Source organism: Oncorhynchus masou, chromosome 28 (assembly GCF_036934945.1).
Source record: "Oncorhynchus masou masou isolate Uvic2021 chromosome 28, UVic_Omas_1.1, whole genome shotgun sequence".
Classification (NCBI taxonomy): Eukaryota; Metazoa; Chordata; class Actinopteri; order Salmoniformes; family Salmonidae; genus Oncorhynchus; species Oncorhynchus masou.
In genome coordinates this window covers 23,203,496-23,222,398 of record NC_088239.1, presented here as the reverse complement: position 1 = coordinate 23,222,398, position 18,903 = coordinate 23,203,496, and the positions used below count along the sequence as shown (strand labels likewise).

General features: G+C 44.7%; 1 protein-coding gene across 1 annotated transcript in view; it reads left to right on the top strand.

Moving 5' to 3' along the window:
• Positions 1 to 17,705, top strand: part of LOC135517371 (uncharacterized) — a 65,609-nt gene extending 47,904 nt beyond the window's left edge. The window contains exons 5-9 of the mRNA XM_064941603.1: positions 4,150 to 4,239; positions 7,544 to 7,679; positions 8,692 to 8,825; positions 9,473 to 9,678; positions 13,683 to 17,705. Of these exons, the coding sequence (XP_064797675.1) occupies positions 4,150 to 4,239; positions 7,544 to 7,679; positions 8,692 to 8,825; positions 9,473 to 9,678; positions 13,683 to 14,781 (1,665 nt within the window). The 3' untranslated portion in view covers positions 14,782 to 17,705. The remainder of the gene's footprint in view (positions 1 to 4,149; positions 4,240 to 7,543; positions 7,680 to 8,691; positions 8,826 to 9,472; positions 9,679 to 13,682) is intronic.
• The last annotated feature ends 1,198 nt before the right edge of the window (positions 17,706 to 18,903 follow it).

Below are 18,903 nucleotides of genomic sequence, written 5' to 3'. Positions count from 1 at the left end.
GACCTCCGCTGGAGCGATCTAATATGGCATGACGGTCGTGGGGATGGTGGATAGGGAGGGAATGGATAAGTGAAGTTTAGCTCCAATAGATACCAGATACCAGTTGCCCCCCTGCTGGGTTGCTGACGGGAAACCCAGAGCCATGGAAATGGGCAGGTTAGCATTTTTCACCATGAATCTTATTCTGGAGGCAGCATTGGTGGTCACTAGCTGGCACAGCCGCAGTCATAAAATTGGATTTTAAACCTAACCTTAACCACACTGCTAAACCTAATGCCTAATCCTAACCTTAAATGAAGGCCAAAAAGCACATTTTTGTTTTCATGAATTTGTACAATAACCAAATTTGACTAGCCCATCTAGCGGAAATCGCTCAGTTCTGCCTCCAGTGCAAGAGTCATGACAATAAATGTTAACTTGCTGAAAATGCACTGAGAGAAATCTCAGTCACTGGTGCTAAAATGAGAGCATAAAGAGGAGAGAGGTGGTGCAAGATTGAAGAGGAGTCCTGCAAAATACGAGATGTTGTTAAAGTGTCTGTACCACTGCATTATGGAGTGACTTACTCCATACCAGCCAAACAGGTGCATGGCTGATGAATGTGAACAACAGTATGTTCGTGAGAGGCCCAGCTCAACTGGAGCTAGTCCTGAGCTATAATACACACGTGAACAGTGTGCTCAGATCAGTGTTTGTGATTTAATTAGGCATTCAATGTGCTAATTAGTGTTTATTAAACAAAGGGTTGTTAACACTATTCCTGACCCACACACACACACACACACACACACACACACACACACACACACACACACACACACACACACACACACACACACACACACACACACACACACACAGAGAGAGAAGAGCCCAGTGAGGCTTCAGTTAAAGTGTTGGGCTGTCACAACACAGGTTATAAACAGAGTCGATTGACTGTGGCAATAATGTGTCGCCTTTCATTGCGTGACTCCAGAAATGACTAGCTTCACGGTGGTTGCCGTTGCTGTGGCGACGGGCTCCCCTGGGGCAGCGAGAGGATGCCAGTGAGTTTCCCCTCTCTCTCCCTGCCGGCTGCCGCAGATGACTCAAAACACTAGGAACAGCTCTTTTTCACCGTGACCCTGGCACTGCTGCTTTGATCTCACGGTGACAATGTGAGAGAGGAGGAAACCTATCAAATGTGTGGAAACAAAGGCATGTCACCCCTCCACCCCCCTCCCCCTCTCTCTCTCTCCCTCAGCGCAGTCCTCTGCCGTGTCCAAATGTAGTGAGCGTATTTTTGGTAATGCGTGCAAACTGCCTCTTAAGAGTTGTAAGTCAAAGCTTTTAACCTTCCACCTCGTTTATAGGACCCATGAGGGTCTTTCGACTTTGAATTTGAAATGTTTTCTTGTCCGGGCCAGGAGCAGGTGCAAGTTTCCATTACTTAATGCTATCGGAATTCCATGAACCGGGAGAAAAATAAATGCTGGGAAGCAGTGATTTTAAAATGCTCCCCTTCTCGCTTTGTGAAACTAATGGTAGAGAGAAAGAGAGAGAATTCCAACCAGGGGATAGTATTGATAGTGTGATTCAGTGGCATCTGGCTAAGAGAGAACATATCATATCTGAGGGGTTGGCTAGAGTGCTGCAGCATCATGAACACAGTGACAGCACTGTCTGTGAACCATCTTGGTGTGTAATGCATTATGAATTCATTAACCAGCACGTATGTATTGGACTGTTATAGTGCTATGAATTATTTTAGCAAGTCCTATTAAGCACCGGTGAAACCACATTAGGAATCAAAGAAAGTGATACCAGATCTACATCTTCATTGTGTATTGTAATAAACATTTGCTAATACACAAACCATTTCCTATATCCAGTAACACCCCCCCCCCCACCCACATACACCTGCGTTAAAGAACGATAATAGATTTCGTGCCGGAATGCCAGAGTAGCTTATCACGCACAGGTCTGCTGTTTTTGCTGAGCAGTGCTTGGTTACACCATGCTTGGTTGCTGGGGGAAGGGGAGTGCATTTACTAGGTCAGCAACCCCCCTGACTGTTGCAGGAGTGTGCAGTTTAAACCTGTCAAACACTGTCTTCATCCACAATGCTACACACAGAGGGGAGGGGAGCCTCTATCTATCCACACACACACACACACACACACACACACACACACACACACACACACACACACACACACACACACACACACACACACACACACACACACACACAGCACACAGCACACTCATGCACACAAACTTAAGAGATCCATGCACGTAAACATGCAAGTACACATACACACGTCTCAGAGCTGTACCTGTATACATTAGTGCATTAGCAGTGAGCGTGCACAATAAACAGGGGATTAAATGGCATGCCAGTGAAGTGAGCTCACCATATAAGGATCTGGGAAGGCTCAGTAGTGATAGAGAGACATGTCATACATCAGTTGGCAATTACCAGGGTGGATTTTCTTTGTGTCTCCCTGTAATCTATGAACATGGTTTTGTTATTGTTTTCAACCTGGGGTGTGGAGAATCAGTAGTGAATTTAATTTAATAAACTTTATTATATTTAAAGTGATACTTCGGGATGTTGTCAAGGAAGCATTTTATCTACTTCCAGAGTCAGATGAACTAATGGATACCGTTTTTATGTCTCTGCATCCAATATGAAGGAAGTTAGAGATAGTTTTGTGAGCCAATGCTAACTAGCATTAGCTCAATTATTGGAAGTCTGTGGTTTCTACTAGCGTATTAGCAGTTACCATAGACTACCAGTCATTGTGATAGTGCTTGTTAGCAATTGCACTAACTCTGGTTAGCAACTTCCTTTAAACTGCACGCTGAGATATAAAAATGGTGTCCACGAGTTCATCTGAATCTTAGGAAGTAGGTAAAGGGCTTTATTGCCAAAGTCTTTTCAGTAATTGCAATGGATTTTGTGGTCAACATATTTATCTACACACAAAATCAAACACACTGTCAAATTGTTGTATCGTCAAATTAGAAAAAGTTTACATTGACACAGGTGTCAAGGGTGTTAGTAGGTTAAGGTAGAATCTACATTATTTAAGATACATTTCTTGCATTGTCTCATAGATCTTCTCTTTCTTGTTCTTTGTCGTCATCCAGACGTTCCCCTTCTAAATGAGTTAATTGATCCGTAGTCCTAATGCATCATGCAAGTCATCACAACTCATTCACTAAGATAATGTGACGGCCATTTTGAAGTCACACCACCAGACACACGGCCCTGGGATTAGCTTTTCAGTAAAGTGGTTAAATATGTCTGTCACTCAAAATGAGGGAGCACTGGGGAATTAGGACATGAGCCAAATAATGGTGAGAAAGAAGTTGACAAAGAACAGAAGCCTATTGAAGTCTGAGGCGTGTTGTAAGTTTGAGGTTGAGGAAACAGAAGGACCAGTGGCTGTGTATGTTGTGTTCTGCCACTCTCTGTATGAACGGGGCAGCCTCAGAGGGCAAACATAAACCTCAGCCCACAGACAGCTACCACACCAGACCAGACCAGACCACCCCTTATCCATCATGGAATGTACACACACACACACCCCAAACATACATCAGCATTGAAAATAGATCAATACATAGCCAAACAGCAGCACTAGTAGTCCCAGTGCTAGCCTGTGTTAGCCAGGACTGGAGCAGTGTAGCAGCCTGGGCTGACCTGGTGTTGCTCACAGTAAACTGGAGGTGACAGGTTCTGGCAGGAGCACAGCGCCAGTCACGCGATCGCCGGAGACTTGGACCCAGTACAAACACTGGGAAGTTCATAAATTACAGTTTGGGGAACCGACTCCTCCGCTTCCACCGCCTTCCCTCCCACCTCAGTTGTGGACAGCCTGTTGTGAATGAGCTGTATGAAACCCATTTAATGAATACTTTAAAAATGAGGGCAGTCGATTGAAAAACCTCTGTGATGGAGTTGCTCGGTGTTGTCATCTTTTGGGTGTTCCTTGGGAGGGCTTTTGGAAGACAAACACAGTCAGGAAATGTAAAAACTCACCCTCATATCTGTGATATTAAATTGCCAATAACCCAAACGAGATGAGCCAAGCTCCAAAGCCAAGTGCCGCTATCAGGATTCATGCAAACTAACCTTCGTCTCTCTTTTTCCCCCTCTAGTCCCTGACTGGCTTTGCGCTGGTGGTGAGCAGCGATGGAATGGTCTTCTATGCCTCCTCCACCATCGTCGACTACTTGGGCTTCCATCAGGTACGTCTCATTGTTAAGATTTTCTAAATTAATTGAATATATTTTATATGGTCTTCCAGGGCATGTTGGTAACAGATAACAGACGTTAATTTAAAGGTATTTCTGCTGACATTTACCAGGCTAACTAGAGTAGCGGGACTGTGTATGTACTCTGCACATTGAGAGAGCCCCAAGAAAGTTGTGAGTTGAGACAGGGGCCATGGCCTGGTAGAAACTGTTGTCCCAATGGGAGCCAGCCACAGCAGCAGACACATAAAGGAGATACAGTCACAACAGTTCAAAATGTGGAGGTGTCAGTCAAAGGCCTAGTTTACTCTGCCACTGTCTCTTGGCTTTCCATCCCCTGACCTCTCTTAACCTCTCTCTTCCCTTCTCTTTGCCCCATCTCTCCATCCCCTGACCTCTCTTAGCCTCTCGCTTCCCTTCTCTTTGCCCCATCTCTCCATCCCCTGACCTCTCTTAACCTCTCTCTTCCCTTCTCTTTGCCCCATCTCTCCATCCCCTGACCTCTCTTAGCCTCTCTTCCCTTCTCTTTGCCCCATCTCTCCATACCCTGACCTCTCTTAGCCTCTCTCTTCCCTTCTCTTTGCCCCATCTCCTGACCTCTCTTAGCCTCTCTCTTCCCTTCTCTTTGCTCCATCTCTCCATCCCTCTCTATGTTGGTCTGTTACATTATTTGGTGGGGTGTAAAGAACTCCCTGAACCCTTCACCAGAGGGAAGAGGTGACAGGGAAGTCAGCTCAGCAGCACCACAGGCTCTTTAGAGAGAGAGAGAGAGAGAGAGAAAGGTTCTGAGGCGGTCAGGAGGTAGTGACCAGGACGGGCAGGCATAAGACGAGGCGAACTCCAGCTTCTCCGACTTCCTCCGCGACGTTAATTATTGATGTTATCAACTGGGTATGCCTGTCCTCCTCTACTTAAATCATTTCCCCTCACAGTCATGGATAAAGTGCTTTAACACTATTAGCAGCGCCCCCAGCTCCCCAGACAAGGCAGCCATTTGAGCGCGGGAGATTATTCTGCAAGAGTGCCTGCACTTGCCTTACAAGGAGTCGGGTGCAATAACAGCGTCATTCAAATGGAATGAAAACTGAAGTGGTCTGAAAGTGGTGCCTTGCTGCGTGCCAGAGACTTTAGCCGCATGTCACTCCGGAGCTGTGAGTGCTCGGTTCATGACACAGCCGCGTTTACAGACAAAATCAAACCTCTGTCCGGTTCAAATGGCTTTGTGTCATCGTCCCCAAATTCTGTAGAGGATTGGGGAAGATGAAAATTATATTTCACAAATTATATTTCACAAGAGGTGGGAAAAATAAGGTTGCTGTGACAGTGTTTAGTCCTGACATTTAGTGTCAGTGCCACCTACAGAAGGATGTTGCATGGTCTGACATAGAACTGTGTTAGAAAAACATCCAACACAGAAGTTTTACATTTCACAGTAGCACATAAGTTGTCCTAACCAACACACACACTTGTGACTACAGATACACCACTTTACACCACTCCAGCCGACGCTTGGCATTGCACATGGTGATCTTAGGCTTGTGTGTGGCTGCTCGGCCATGGGAACCCATTTCATGAATCTCCCAACAAACAGTTCTTGTGCTGACGTTGCTCGCAGAGGCAGTTTGGAACTCGGTAGTGAGTGTTGCAAACAAGGACAGACAATTTTCACCCGCTACGCGCTTCAACACTCCCATTCTGTGAGCTTGTGTGGCCTACCATTTAGCCTCAGCCATTGCTGCTCCTAGACGTTTCCACTTCTCAATAACAGCACTTACAGTTGACCGGGGCCCCTCTAGCAGGGCAGAAATTTGATGAACGGACTTGTTGGGAAGGTGGCATCCTATGACGGTGTCATGTTGAAAGTCACTGAGTTCTTCAGTAAGGCCATTCTACTGCCAATGTTTGTCTATGGAGATTGTATGGCGGTGTGCTAGATTTTTAGATACCTGTCAGCAACAGGTGTGGCTGAAATAACCAAATATGCTAATTTGAAGGGGTGTCCACATACTTTTGTATATAGAGTGTATATCATACATGTACACAAAGAGATACTATAGTTGAATATTTAATTCATGGCTTCTAACTGTCAAGTTGGGTGTGATTGTGAGAAAGCTCTGATAATACCACTTAAACCTTGGCAAAACATTCCAGGCATCCATAATTAAGAAGCCATAAAGAAGACAGACACACTAATAGGCAGCACTGAAGACAAATATAGGACTGTTTTTAGGGACGACACCACAAGAAAGCACTGAAATGGTGCAAAAACAGCATTGTCGCTTTGATCCTATTTGTTCCGTTGTAATTACGCTTTTGAAGATCAAGACGCGAGGGCCAGGGAAAATATCACTTATTCTTTTTTTACGAGAGAATCTCACACAATAGACACCCGATCTGTCTGCCGGTGGGAACTGTGGCGGCGCTTGCCATGTGCTTCGGTGGGAGGAATTGTTTTGCAAGGCAAATGTTCAAAAAAGCTTGCGTGCCTCCAATGTGGAAATTATGGGGGGAAGGTTGAATATTTCAGTGGGGATCTGTCATTTCCCTGACAGAAAGCACAGCTATTGCTGGAAAGAAAGAGGCATTACAAATGCGGGCTGGGTTGGGTTGTAAGGGGGTTTTCAGCAGGGCTGGGCTGGGCTGCTCTTCAGGAGCTGGTGTCACGCGATGTTTGACAAACAGGACTTGCCCTCGCTGGCCCCGTGGCTCAGTGACATCGGAGAGCCACTGTAAATGTTGCCCGTTGTGTAGTTTAGTGGAAGAATTCCTTGTGGAATTTCAGCAGCAGCACACAAAATTGTTTTAACATATTGGCAACAACAACCAGCTGATCTCAGAGTATCTTCCAGTAAATATGCCACTTTTTCAGAGCTGTTGGGGATATTGCTCTGAATACATGATTTAGCTCAAGTTGTGTAAAGTCATTCACTGTAATGTCATACTTTAGTCATTCAAACAGTCACATACTTTAAACAAAGCGTAATATATATATTTTTTATTCCAAGTTATTCATAAGTTATTCCAACCACAAAATGTCCTGTGAAACTCTTACAAAATCACACCAATCCAAATCTGAGCAACAGACAGACAGATTAGCAGCCCGTTAGCCAGACCCATAACAGAACTATTTGGGTCTTTTGGTGTCACCTCCAGAACCCTCTGCGTGTGAGGCCGTTGGGCCAATCCAGTGAACCATGGCAGAGGTTAAGTGTCGAGGTCTCTGGGTTATGGGTGGGAGTAATGGCTAACAGTTCTGGGGCCTTTATGTGTAATTGTCTCGATCTCTCCCTCCATCCAGACGGACGTGATGCACCAGAACGTCTTTGATTATATCCATGTAGATGACCGGCAGGAGTTCAGAAGACAACTTCACTGGGCCATGAACCCCAGCCAGCACGGCTCATCCCAGGACCACTATTCAGCCACGGAAACTGGTGAGTATATAATTACCAGGAACAGTATGGGTAGGAAAGGTCACAGGGTTTTAGTGGAGGGAGGCCCTCTGCCTAGTAACAGTGGGAGTGAGCGAGCAGAAATGAGGAGCACTGATTCAGCAAACAGCAAGACTGGACTGTTAACTGTGCTGTTAACTCTATTCACATCCACTAACCAGACTGTGATTAATGGTCAATGTATGGGCGGAAAGTCCCCGACTGTGATTAATGGTCAATGTATGGGCGGAAAGTCCCAGACTGTGATTAATGGTCAATGTATGGGCGGAAAGTCCCCGACTGTGATTAATGGTCAATGTATTGGCGGAAAGTCCCCGACTGTGATTAATGGTCAATGTATGGGTGGAAAGTCCCCGACTGTGATTAATGGTCAATGTATGGGCGGAAAGTCCCCGACTGTGATTAATGGTCAACTGTGATTAATGGTCAATGTATGGGCGGAAAGTCCCCGACTGTGATTAATGGTCAATGTATGGGCGGAAAGTCCCCGACTGTGATTAATGGTCAATGTATGGGCGGAAAGTCCCGACTGTGATTAATGGTCAATGTATGGGCGGAAAGTCCCAGACTGTGATTAATGGTCAATGTATGGGCGGAAAGTCCCCGACTGTGATTAATGGTCAATGTATGGGCGGAAAGTCCCAGACTGTGATTAATGGTCAATGTATGGGCTGAAAGTCCCCGACTGTGATTAATGGTCAATGTATGGGCGGAAAGTCCCCGACTGTGATTAATGGTCAATGTATGGGCGGAAAGTCCCTGACTATGCTCGATTATGTCAGATAGGCCTTCGTATTTCTCCCAAACACACCTCATTCCAATGCCACCTCTCCACCACAGGGATAAGGTGTGTGTGAGAAGTATGAAGGCCCATCTCTAACACAATAGACTCTGCAATTGTTTACCAACACTGTAAGTCTTTTAAAGCTTGTCTACCGTAAGAAACTGGAAAAAAACGGCAATATAGTGAATGTTAGTTTATTTGTTTTTATAGGAGAAGACTTTGTGGTGAGCAGCCTGTTCCATTCTCAGGAGGCGGGGGGAGTTGCTCCTGAGTTCTCTTCCTTCCTCAACCGCTGTTTCATCTCCCGTGTACGCTGCCTGCTGGACAGCACCTCTGGCTTTTTGGTGAGTGGACAAACCCATCCAGCAATGATGCCTCTAATGCGAACTGACGGGGATGTACTTACCAAAGAAAGATCTCCCATTTGGTGTCATGTTTGCTGAAATTGTAGCTTGAGTGTAGGTATACATAGAATGTTCCCATATCCCGGACATAGCAGGCCTGAAGATTTGGTGCTTGGACACAGATGTATTTACTATTTACAGCCATTGGTCCACCTTCCATAGTTCTGAGCAGAGTGGTTTGGAGGTTTGGATCCATCAATGGAAATGGATGGGGCTTGAAGTTGGCCTTGATTTGAACACTGTAGGGAAGGTCAACAGAGATCCTCCTGTCAACGGGTCCATTTCGATGGCAGGCAAAGACAGCTTTAGTCGTTCTGTTATTTCTCTAGGCTGTTGTGACTGAATAAACTTGGCTTGCATCAAGACTTTTTTTCATTTTATCTTCATTACCAGAAGTGCTGAGATTAGACAAGTTGTCAACCATAATTCATTAATAGCATACCATAATAGTGCTTCAAATTATAGTGTCCTAAATAGCATCTGGCAAACAACAAGTTCTCGACAAGAATACGCTCTTTATATCTATTTTGGGTGCTAAACACTCCACCTCAAAGTGTGTACGCTCTAACCTTGCCTCCCTCTGTTAGACCATGCAGTTCCAGGGGCGGCTGAAGTTCCTCCAGGGACAGAAGAAGAAGTCGGGTTCGGGGGCCCTGCTACCCCCGCAGCTGGCCCTGTTCTGTGTGGCTGTGCCTCTTCTGCTGCCCTCCATCACAGAGATGAAGATGAAGGGCATGATGATGAGGGGCAAGCAGAAGAGCGGAGGGGGCATCATCCCTGTACTAGATCATGGGTAAGGATGGAAGGACACAGCTACAGTGCCTTGCGAAAGTATTCGGCCCCCTTGAACTTTGCGACCTTTTCCCACATTTCAGGCTTCAAACATAAAGATATAAAACTGTATTGTTTTGTGAAGAATCAACAACAAGTGGGACACAATCATGAAGTGGAACGACATTTATTGGATATTTCAAACTTTTTTAACAAATCAAAAACTGAAAAATTGGGCGTGCAAAATTATTCCGCCCCTTTACTTTCAGTGCCCCTTTACTTCCAGAAGTTCAGTGAGGATCTCTGAATGATCCAATGTTGACCTAAATGACTAATGATGATAAATACAATCCACCTGTGTGTAATCAAGTCTCCATATAAATGCACCTGCACTGTGATAGTCTCAGAGGTCCGTTAAAAGCGCAGAGAGCATCATGAAGAACAAGGAACACACCAGGCAGGTCCGAGATACTGTTGTGAAGAAGTTTAAAGCCGGATTTGGATACAAAAAGATTTCCCAAGCTTTAAACATCCCAAGGAGCACTGTGCAAGCGATAATATTGAAATGGAAGGAGTATCAGACCACTGCAAATCTACCAAGACCTGGCCGTCCCTCTAAACTTTCAGCTCATACAAGGAGAAGACTGATTAGAGATGCAGCCAAGAGGCCCATGATCACTCTGGATGAACTTCAGAGATCTACAGCTGAGGTGGGAGACTCTGTCCATAGGACAACAATCAGTCGTATATTGCCCAAATCTGGCCTTTATGGAAGAGTGGCAAGAAGAAAGCCATTTCTTAAAGATATCCAGAAAAAGTGTTGTTTAAAGTTTGCCACAAGCCACCTGGGAGACACACCAAACATGTGGAAGAACGTGCTCTGGTCAGATGAAACCAAAATTGAACTTTTTGGCAACAATGCAAAACGTTATGTTTGGCGTAAAAGCAACACAGCTCATCACCCTGAACACACCATACCCACTGTCAAACATGGTGGTGGCAGCATCATGGTTTGGGCCTGCTTTTCTTCAGCAGGGACAGGGAAGATGGTTAAAATTGATTGGAAGATGGATGGAGCCAAATACAGGACCATTCTGGAAGAAAACCTGATGGAGTCTGCAAAAGACCTGAGACTGGGACGGAGATTTGTCTTCCTACAAGACAATGATCCAAAACATAAAGCAAAATCTACAATGGAATGGTTCAAAAATAAACATATCCAGGTGTTAGAATGGCCAAGTCAAAGTCTAGACCTGAATCCAATCGAGAATCTGTGGAAAGAACTGAAAATTGCTGTTCACAAATGCTCTCCATCCAACCTCACTGAGCTCGAGCTGTTTTGCAAGGAGGAATGTGAAAAAATGTCAGTCTCTCGATGTGCAAAACTGATAGAGACATACCCCAAGTGACTTACAGCTGTAATCGCAGCAAAAGGTGGCGCTACAAAGTATTAACTTAAGGGGGCTGAATAATTTTGCACGCCCAATTTTTCAGTTTTTGATTTGTTAAAAAAGTTTGAAATATCCAATAAATGTCGATCCACTTCATGATTGTGTCCCACTTGTTGTTGATTCTTCACAAAAAAATACAGTTTTATATCTTTATGTTTGAAGCCTGAAATGTGTCAAAAGGTTGCAAAGTTCAAGGGAGCCGAATACTTTCGCAAGGCACTGTAGACTCTGACATCATCATATAGGCTTACACTGACTATACTTGTAAATGTTCTCACTTTCTAGGCTTCAAGTGATATTATTTCAAACTCCCATTTTTTATTGATGATCAGGGCTATGTCATGCCTTATAAGGTTACTACTAACTTAAACGTTTACTGATGGGAGACGGAACTCCTTGGAGCATGGATCAGTCAATCTAGTTTTGCCGTATCTGCAGACCAACCATTCTCAGACCATTCTTGTATTTCTTTGAACAGCAACTTCAGTGTGGTCCGAATAGTTAGATTTGGGACAGAGTTGGCACAGTCCAAGTGTTTGGAGTGAGAAAGGGGCAAGGTCAGCCAAGGAGCCAGGCTAAGCTAGGCCCAGCACATTAACTGGACAGATCTGGGTCACCAAGGGCAAAGGCTGCCTTGCTAACCAAGTATTGGGCACAACCCCCTGTTCTCCTAGACCAATCAGAAACGACCTGTGACATCAAGAACAATAGCTTCACACAGAAGCTGGCTTCTTTCTCTTTCCACCCCCTCAAACACAAACACCACACAAACACGCACACACACTCAAATGAGCTTTGCATGGCTCACAATACTCAATTAAGACAACAAATGGATTTTCTGTTTTTGGACGTGGGTCTGTGCTTCATGGATCATTAGGGAGGAAACCTGGCTATGAGGGTAAAAGTTGAGTTGGAGGGCACACTCAGTAGTAGTCAGCTAGGGCCCTACCACCCCCTCTTGTGTTCATTATGAATAATGTGTAATATCTCCCAAATAGTATCCTCTTTTCACTCGCCAACAGAGGTGGTTCTACCATAGAACCATGATGTTTCATGACACAACGCTTGTTCAGAGTATAAGTCCAATACACATTATTTAAGCGTTAGGGATTTGACCGACTCTGATACTAAGTTATCCTGATGTAAGACATAAGTCTGCACACTTTATAAACCTGAAGCATACCTTGGCAAGAGGGGGCAATCCTTGCTTCTGAGGGGAATCGACAATCATACGTCAAAAGAGCTTCCCATTAATTCCAGTTAAAGCTGTAATGAAGCGACCTCAGTGTCTCCTCCACGACCTTGGTCTCCTCCACGACCTCAGTGTCTCCTCCACGACCTCAGTGTCTCCTCCACGACCTCAGTGTCTCCTCCACGACCTCAGTGTCTCCTCCACGACCTCAGTGTCTCCTCCACGACCTCAGTGTCTCCTCCACGACCTCAGTGTCTCCTCCACGACCTTGGTCTCCTCCACGACCTCAATGTCTCTTCCACGAACTTGGTCTCCTCCACGACCTTGGTCTCCTCCACGACCTCAGTGTCTCCTCCACGACCTTGGTCTCCTCCACGACCTCAGTGTCTCCTCCACGACCTCAGTGTCTCCTCCACGACCTTGGTCTCCTCCACGACCTCAGTGTCTCCACAGTCCATGGTTCTTTTCCCCTCCGCCAAAACCAGCTAAATGACAGAATTGAATGATGAGTTGAGGGAGAGCGACAGAGAAGGAGAGATATTGTTTGTGGTGTTGAAAAATGCCAGAATGGGTCATGCTCTCACCAGCAGAGTTCACTAAAGAGACATTCAATAGGTTTTGGTCTCTGTAGACCTAGCCTCAACATGATGCACAGACTTTAGCCCAGAAAGTGTCATTGAACCACAGTCGGGGTCTTAAGAACTAAACATGTATCTATTTATCACTGAGGGCATTGAAATACAATTTGTAGGGAAGGGAAGGAAGATAACGTAGTTCTCTAGGCTAACTGATCCCTAGCTTTGGCAGGGAGTTATATAATCTGCCTGCCTGTGTTTAGATCCTGGAAAAGATTAAATCATTCCCAGAAATAAATATGGCTTCGTTTTTGTTATTCTGAGAATTCGATGTCAATGTTGTTGTTGACTTGATTATTTGAACGGACAAAATGGATAGCTGAAAGGACATGAGAAATATACGATTATTATAATCCACACACACTGTTCTGATGAGACAGGATAAAGCGGGAGAATTGTATTCCTCTCTTGTTGACATAGCAAAAAAGTGTCTTGTTCCCTATACGATCATCTATCTCGTATTGATGTTTTATAATACTGTGTATATAGTGATGTGTTTAGTGATGTGTATAGTGTATATTGATGTGTGTTGATGTGTATGCATGACTCTCTGTCGAAATAAATGTTGCATAAAATAAACACAATTATTTGTACTGTAATGAACAGGAGGGATGATCTGTAGAAGTAATCAGATCATTACAACTCTGACCTAAAACAGTTGGGGGTGCAAAAATGGTTTGATTTTAGATCTAACACATTTTTAATTATCTCCCTACCTCTCTTCCTCCCCTGTTCCTCCATGTTGCAGTGAGCGAGAGGAGCACTTCAGGAGGCACGCTGGCAGTGTGGCGATGGTAGATGGCGGGGACCCGCTGCTCCTCAACTGCACCAGCCCTGGGGGGTCCCAGCAGCGCCTCAAGTACAAGTCGGAGGGGGGCTACTACGGCCAGGACGAGCCCCTCAACTACTGCAAGACCTCTATGGGCGGCGTCCCCCATCACAAAGGCCCAGGCCCGGACTCCCCGTGGCCCATGCGGCCTGCCTCAGGGACCGTCCGGGCTGGACAGAGTGGCGGCTACGTCCCCTCGAATCGACTCGGGAAGGCGGGCCACTATGGTAAGCCCTACCGCATGTCCCCCAGCATGTGTCATGGAGGAGGGCGAGGTGTTGAGGTCTACGTGCCCAAGATGTACGGGAGCCTCCAGACCCCCGACGGCTCGGACCCCTACTGCTTGGGAGAGGCGGTGAAGAGCGAGAATGGCTACGGCGAGTGCTACGATGGCCGCCTGCTGCCTGAGATGCCCATCAAGGTGGAGCAGGACTCTGACTCGGAGAACGGCTGTGACGCCTATGGCCGTCCGTGGACGTGCCGGGAGCCCGTGGACCGTCGCTACGGCAACGGCTACGGCGACAACAACAGCCTTCAGATGAAGTCAGAGGCGGACTACTACGAGCAGTACTCGCCATGCCAGCGGGGCAAGGCGGGTATCAGCCCCATCAGCCCACCCTACAACAACGGCCACTTCCACAACTATAATAATGTGGGGGGCGGCAGGCCCTTGAAGAGTGTGATTAACAAGGACCTGTCCCAGTTCAGTCCCCAGAGGCTGTCCCACTCAGACCCCCTCTGTAGCAGCCAGAGCATCAACTGCATGGACGTATATGCAAGCGGCCCTGTGGAGCACAACAAGGGCTACATGCAGCAGGACTACAAGCAGGGCTACGAGTTCAAAGGTCACGGACTGCTCCATGCCATAAAGCGGGAACCCATGGACTCACCCCCGTGGTCGGACGGCAGCAGCAACGACATGAGTCACGCCATGGGGCACTCTCAGAGGAACGTTATGCCACACTGTGTGATGAACGCTGGGCAGCACAAAGCCAACCCCTATGTTTATATGCAATAGACATACATCCATCCCACACTTCCTCATTCACCAGCATAATACATTGGCAGAAGACATTCAGGATATGGCTCAGGTTTAAAGACTAAGTGTTGAGACAATCAAAGAAAGGTATGGGGGGGATCCTGCCCCTGGATTTTGTTTTGATGAATGGAAGAAATTGTAGTTATTATCCGAAGCACTTTTGATGTAGTGATGCAAATTTTCTAGTCACATTTCTGTTTGTGTTTTGTGTTGTCTCCACCTGACTTCTCTGGTAGGCTGTTTAAAAATGTGATGGTAAACTGTATAAAATGTACACATTCGTGATGGGTGATACAGGATTATGTTACAGTGAGTGTATGTAAATATTTGTCCTCAAGAAATTATTTCCTGTCTAGAAGGTTTACCCAAAGAGGGTTGTGCATGCTCTTTTTAGTCAGGTTTTGTAAATCAATTGAAGGATCATTTGAATATGGTACGCATCAGTCTGAATACACTATATATACACAAAAGTATGTGGACACCCCTTCGAATTTGTGGATTCGGCTATTTCAGCCACACCCGTTGCTGACAGGTGTATAAAATCGAGCACACAGCCATGCAATCTCCATAGACAAACTTTGGCAGTAGAATGGCCGTACTGAAGGGCTCCGTGACTTTCAATGTTGCACCGTCATAGGGTGCCACCTTTCTAATAAGTCAGTTCGTCCAATTTCTGCCCTGCTAGAGAAACTTCATAACAACAGCACTTACAGTTGATCAGAGCAGCTCTAGCAGGGCAGAATTTGACGAGGAAGAGAAGTAGGGAGATAATGGTCATATATTAGATCTCAAATCAAACCATTTTTGCAGCCCCAACTGTTTTAGGTCAGAGTTGTAATGACATCTGATTACTTCTACAGATGATTCCTCCTGTTCATTACAGTACAAAGAATTGGGTTTATTTTATTTATGTTCATTCAACCTTTATTTCGACAGGGAGTCTAGCGAAATGTTAAGCCACACAAGCTCACAGAACGGGACCACCAGGTGCTGAAGTGGGTAGAGCGTAAAAATCGTCTGTCCTCGGTTGCAACACCCACTACCGAGTTCCAAACTGCCTCTGGAAGCAACGTCAGCACAAGAACTGTTCATGGCCGAGCAGCTGCACACAAGCCTAGGATCACCATGTGCAATGCCAAGTGTTAGCTGGAGTGGTGTAAAGCTCGCCGCCATTGGACTCTGGAGCAGTGGAAATGCCTTATCTGGAGTTTTGAATCACGCTTTACCATCTAGCAGTCCGGAGGACGAATCTGTGTTTGGCAGATGCCAGGATAACGCTACCTGCCCCAATGCATACTTCCAACTGTAATGTTTGGTGGAGGAGGAAGAATGGTCTGTGGCTGGTCTGTGTTTTGGTCTGTGTTTTTCATGGTTTGGACTAGTCCCCTTACTTCCAGTGAAGGGAAATCTTAACGCTTTAGCATACAATGACATCCTAAACGATTCTGTGCTTCCAACTTTGTGGAAACAGTTTGGGCATGGCTGGTTTCAGCATGATAATGCCCCCATTCACAAAGCGAGGTCCATACAGAAATGGTTTGTCGAGATCGGTGTGGAAGAACTTGCCTGCACAAAGCCCTAACCTCAACCCCATTGAACACCTTTGGGATGAATTGTAACACTGCCTGTGAGCCAGGCCTAATCGCCAACCATCAGTGCCCAACCTCACTAATGCTCTAGTGGCTGAATGGATTCAAGTCCCCGCAGCAACATCAACTCTATATTAATGCCAATGAATTTGGAATGAGATGGTCAATGAGCAGGTGTCCACATACTTTTGGTCATGAAGTGTTTCTTTTTTAACCTTTATTTAACTAGGTAAGTTAGTTAAGAACAAATTCTTATTTTCATTGACGGCCTAGGAACAGTTGGTTAACTGCCTTGTTCAGGGGCAGAACGACAGATTTTTACCTGATCCTGCAACCTTTCGGTTACTAGTCCAACACTCTAACCACTAGTTTACCTACCGCCCCAGTGTATGTGTTTTTGAGTGTGTGTGTCCAGTGTGTCCAGTTTTGCAAGAAAGGGAATTTATTGCATGGTTTTCAAATCTTTGATTTAATCCTATTCTTATATGTCTATGCACACAACTCAATCAGCTCTAGTCACTATTGTAGAGAAAGATAATGTATTGATCTCTATGGTCACTATTGCCTGTTAGGTTTCATTGTTATTACTACAAAATACTGACATCATTATCCTCCAGTCCCACCCTAACAAGACACACAAGTTACTGAATGTTGTGTAAATTGGCAGTTCATTGTCCTATCATTCAAACTACTAAACAGAGGTTAAAACACGGTCACACTCATGTAAAGTAATCCCAGAAGGAACTGTGTTCAAAACTGTTTAAGTTGCTTTCCATGCATGCTCTTATGAATTATGAACAAAATCATGTTGCTCTGCTCTACACAAAACAAAACACGTCAACTTCAGTCTCCACAGTACAACTTTGTCTTTGACAAAGTCAAAACAAATGATGTTTTCTTTCAATATTTCACACATGAAGCTACTGTAAAGATTTTGCTGCACTACTGGGACTGACTCATCATCCATTCAATACCTACCTAGACATGATGTCGAGTTGACATGCACATTGTAAATAGCTTCACCTTTGAGATTTAAAATGACTTTTATTTTTGTGTTAAATTCAGTAAATGTCCAATGATTCATATTTATTGTCTAGCCAGAATTGTATATTTAAATCCAGACATCTGGGGGCTTTGCGCTGTTTCACGAAGGACAATAAAATGCATTTTTTTTTTGATAAAACAAGTAAATACACAATTAAGATCTCTGGCTAACTTCGTAGCTGCAAGGCAGCAAGTATGTATTTGTGGCAAGTTGTTATTTTTCAGTGTTTTTCAAAAACAAGAATTACCTAATAAAAGATCATTCTTAAAGTGATGCTCCAGAACCTCTGTGTACTAGTTCATACAATTGTGTACTACATCATCCATTCCCTATGATAAGTTACATCCTGCAAAACAAAACAAAATATATATATATATTTTTGCAATTCATATGATATGTCACGAATCCAATTCATACAGTATGTTACATATTTGTTGTGCTTGAGATCCCGGACTGCATATTTAAGGAAGACAGAATACCGGTTCCTCTTTTCCTGTTGTCAAACCAAAACATATTGCGTATTATGACAATATATTGTGCACAATTAATTAAAACACATTTTTTAACAAGAAGGTCTGCAAAGGCACTCTTCAGATGACATGGCTGTCTTTTAACTCAAAAAGGACATTGCAACCTTTTGCCAGCAGTTTATTATCATGCTATTGTTTATTGGCATTAATAGCTAGCTCTTTAGTGCCATATTTCAAACTGCAGTCTTATTGTCTTTCTCCATTAGAAATAGATGAGAGGAAAAACAGATATGCAGGAGCACTGCCCACTTTATGATGAATGCGGTGTAAATGCTACGTGACAGTTCCTTTGCACGACTAGGAGAATGGAACACGGACCACTTACCACAGTCTGGGAAGAGCTGGAAACAGGGGAAATAACTGTACCTTCCTATATTAAGTCAAAACCGTTAATGTCATGACACATTGTAGTAAATTATATGATATAGGGAGCCAGGCAAGTAGAGGAGGGTTCTCACTGCTTGGAACGAGGCAAGAACCTTGATTAACCTTATGATTCAAAAGACCAAAAACATAACAAAACTCAGACACGTATTGTATATTTCAACACCATACCTTTGAGCAGATACAAGTAACAACATGATAATGGATAGATGGGATCTCTCCGTGTGCGTGTTCAAAACAGGCTAGCAATCTGTCACTTTTGATTTACAGTATCCTAATCAGTGATGTCAATTAACAACCATTAGCTTAGTCATTCTCACTGACTATCTGCAGTGCAATCACACCAGTGGAAAGATCACAAGGGACCCCAATTATATACGTTTGACACGTAGTTCAGGACGGGTCAGAGCTCAACACCTTTGCTGTACCGAGCCTCAGATCAATGCTAAAAACGAACCAGATATATATAACTGACTCAGTGCCATGTGGTAGACCTAATGAGCTTGGATAGGATAGCGATGACCCTTGGTCTCATCGTCTGTACACAACTCAT